Source organism: Echinops telfairi, unplaced genomic scaffold, assembly GCF_000313985.2.
Source record: "Echinops telfairi isolate 266 unplaced genomic scaffold, ASM31398v2 ScPeMD7_1957;HRSCAF=2489, whole genome shotgun sequence".
Lineage (NCBI taxonomy): Eukaryota > Metazoa > Chordata > Mammalia > Afrosoricida > Tenrecidae > Echinops > Echinops telfairi.
Window position 1 is genome coordinate 3,351,305 of NW_022105855.1, and position 2,160 is coordinate 3,353,464.

Below are 2,160 nucleotides of genomic sequence, written 5' to 3' on the forward strand. Positions count from 1 at the left end.
TGCAAATCTGGCTAGACCAGAGGATGTACATTGGTACAGATGGCAACTTGAAACACAGGGAATCCAGGATGGATGACTCCTTCAGGACCAGTGGTGAGAGCAAATGATATTAAGGGCTAAAGTGGAAGGCAGGAGTTTTGAGATTGATGAGGGCAACAAATGTACATATGTGCTTGACACAATGGATGCATGTATGGACTGAGATGGGAATTGTATGAGCCCTCAATAAAATAATTTTTAAAAAATCATGGTCAGAAAACCTGAGTGGGAAAGAAAATCTGCTAAACCTAGATGACCTCCTGAGGTCACATTTTCCATTTTGGATGTTGTGGACAATAAATCTTTAAATCCGTGTGATACGTATGTCTCTATGTGGACTGTAAACAGCAAAGTCCCATGAGATATTAGTTTTTGTAGTACCTTTTAGTGAATTCGACCTTCCTAGTGTTCTCAATGAAAATGTGGATGTTCTTATAGGGAAAGTTTGGAAACTTATAGATATGACCTCGTTAGATTTTCTATATCAATCTGACACTTAAAATAATGAAATCTTATTGGCGATGATCTTCCATATAATCAAGTTTCATCTGTTAGTTGAGACATTTGCTACGTGCCCCATGTATTGGGTTTTTAACTTTTACTAACAAACTGAGGTTGATTAACATAAGTCAGGGAGAGGTTAAACAAAGAAAAATGCAAAACAGTGAAAGAGACCATGTTTCTATTTGTATGCTAGCAAATGAGAATTCCGTTTTCACTTCACATTATTACCTGTTAGCCTGTGACTCAAGTTTTATCTACTTTGGAAATAACAATGTTTTGCAGGAGACAGCATTGAATTCACCTATTTTGAGGTTCTCTTGTTTGACATTGGTCACAGAATTTGAAAGTGAACAAAGACTCTCCTGCGTGTTAGAAATCGGGTGCTCAGCATTTCCAGGCTAGGGTGCGAAGGCATCAACGTCGGTGCAGTATTAGATTTACCTTTTTCCTTTTCTTTCAGACATGTTAACTTCAGTAGAGAGTATTGTTTCCACCATTGCATTGGTAGAATTGGTCCCTGGAGTGTTTGCTAACGCTTTCATCGCCACAGTGAGCTGCGTTGCCTGCATGAAGACACAGAAGCTCTCCTCGGCTGATAAAATTCTCTTTGCTGTGGCAGTCTCCAGGTTTGGCTTGCTCTGGGCAATGATAATAAATTGGTATATATTTATGTTTAATCCCGGGTTACACGGGCCAGGAAGAGGCACTAGTATCATTTTTTGGATAGTAATGCATCATTTTAGCATCTGGTTTGCTTCTGGCCTCAGCGTCTTTTATTTGTTCAAAATTGCCAATTTTTCTAACCTTACTTTTCATCACCTGCAGTGGAGAGTTGAAAGAGTTGTTCTGGCAGTACTACTAGGAAGTTTGGTCTTTTTGGGTTTTCAACTTGCGGTGGAAATCACAGAAAACCGAATATTGAAGAATACGTACGAAGGAAACATGACGTTGAAGACTGAATTGGGTGTCACTCATGCTCTTTCCAGCCTGACTGTATTCACCCTGGAAAACATCATACCCTTTACGATGTCCCTGATTTCCCTCCTGCTGTTAATCTTCTCTCTGTGGAAACATCTCAAGAAGATGAAGTTCAATGGCACAGGGTCCCAAGATGCCAGCACCAAGGCCCACATAAAAGCCATGCTCAGTGTGATTTCCTTCCTCTTGCTGTTCACCATTTCGGTCTTCTGTCTAATTATACCAGCGTGGCTGTTGAAGATGCTTCAGAACCAGAAGACGCTCCTGCTTCTTCAGATGATTTCAATTACCCTTCCGTCAAGCCACTCCCTTATCCTGGTCGTCGTAAACCCAAAGCTAAAAAAGGCCCTTTTGTCGCTGCTTGGGCAATGGAAGGAAAGGTTGGGGCTGACATAAGAAAGTCGCCAACTTCATATTCCTAATAAGTGGGTGCCTTTTAGCAGAGAGCAAACAGACGGATTTTTGTAGGATATTTTACATTTACTGCTGTGGCGTTTTACAGTGTATGTAATTGAGTAATTTTTAAAGGTATGTATGCATAGAACAGTCTTTACTTGAACTTACAATAAAAGCATACCAGGGAGGGGGTATACCCCCCAAAAAACCTGGAATTTTTTTTTCAAAGATGTGTATTAAAAA

General features: G+C 40.2%; 1 protein-coding gene across 1 annotated transcript; it reads left to right on the top strand.

Moving 5' to 3' along the window:
* Positions 1 to 1,005: 1,005 nt before the first annotated feature.
* LOC101645376 (taste receptor type 2 member 19-like) lies at positions 1,006 to 1,917 on the top strand. Its single transcript, XM_004716227.1, has one exon. The coding sequence runs from the start codon at positions 1,006 to 1,008 to the stop codon at positions 1,915 to 1,917; it is 912 nt and encodes a 303-aa protein (XP_004716284.1).
* The last annotated feature ends 243 nt before the right edge of the window (positions 1,918 to 2,160 follow it).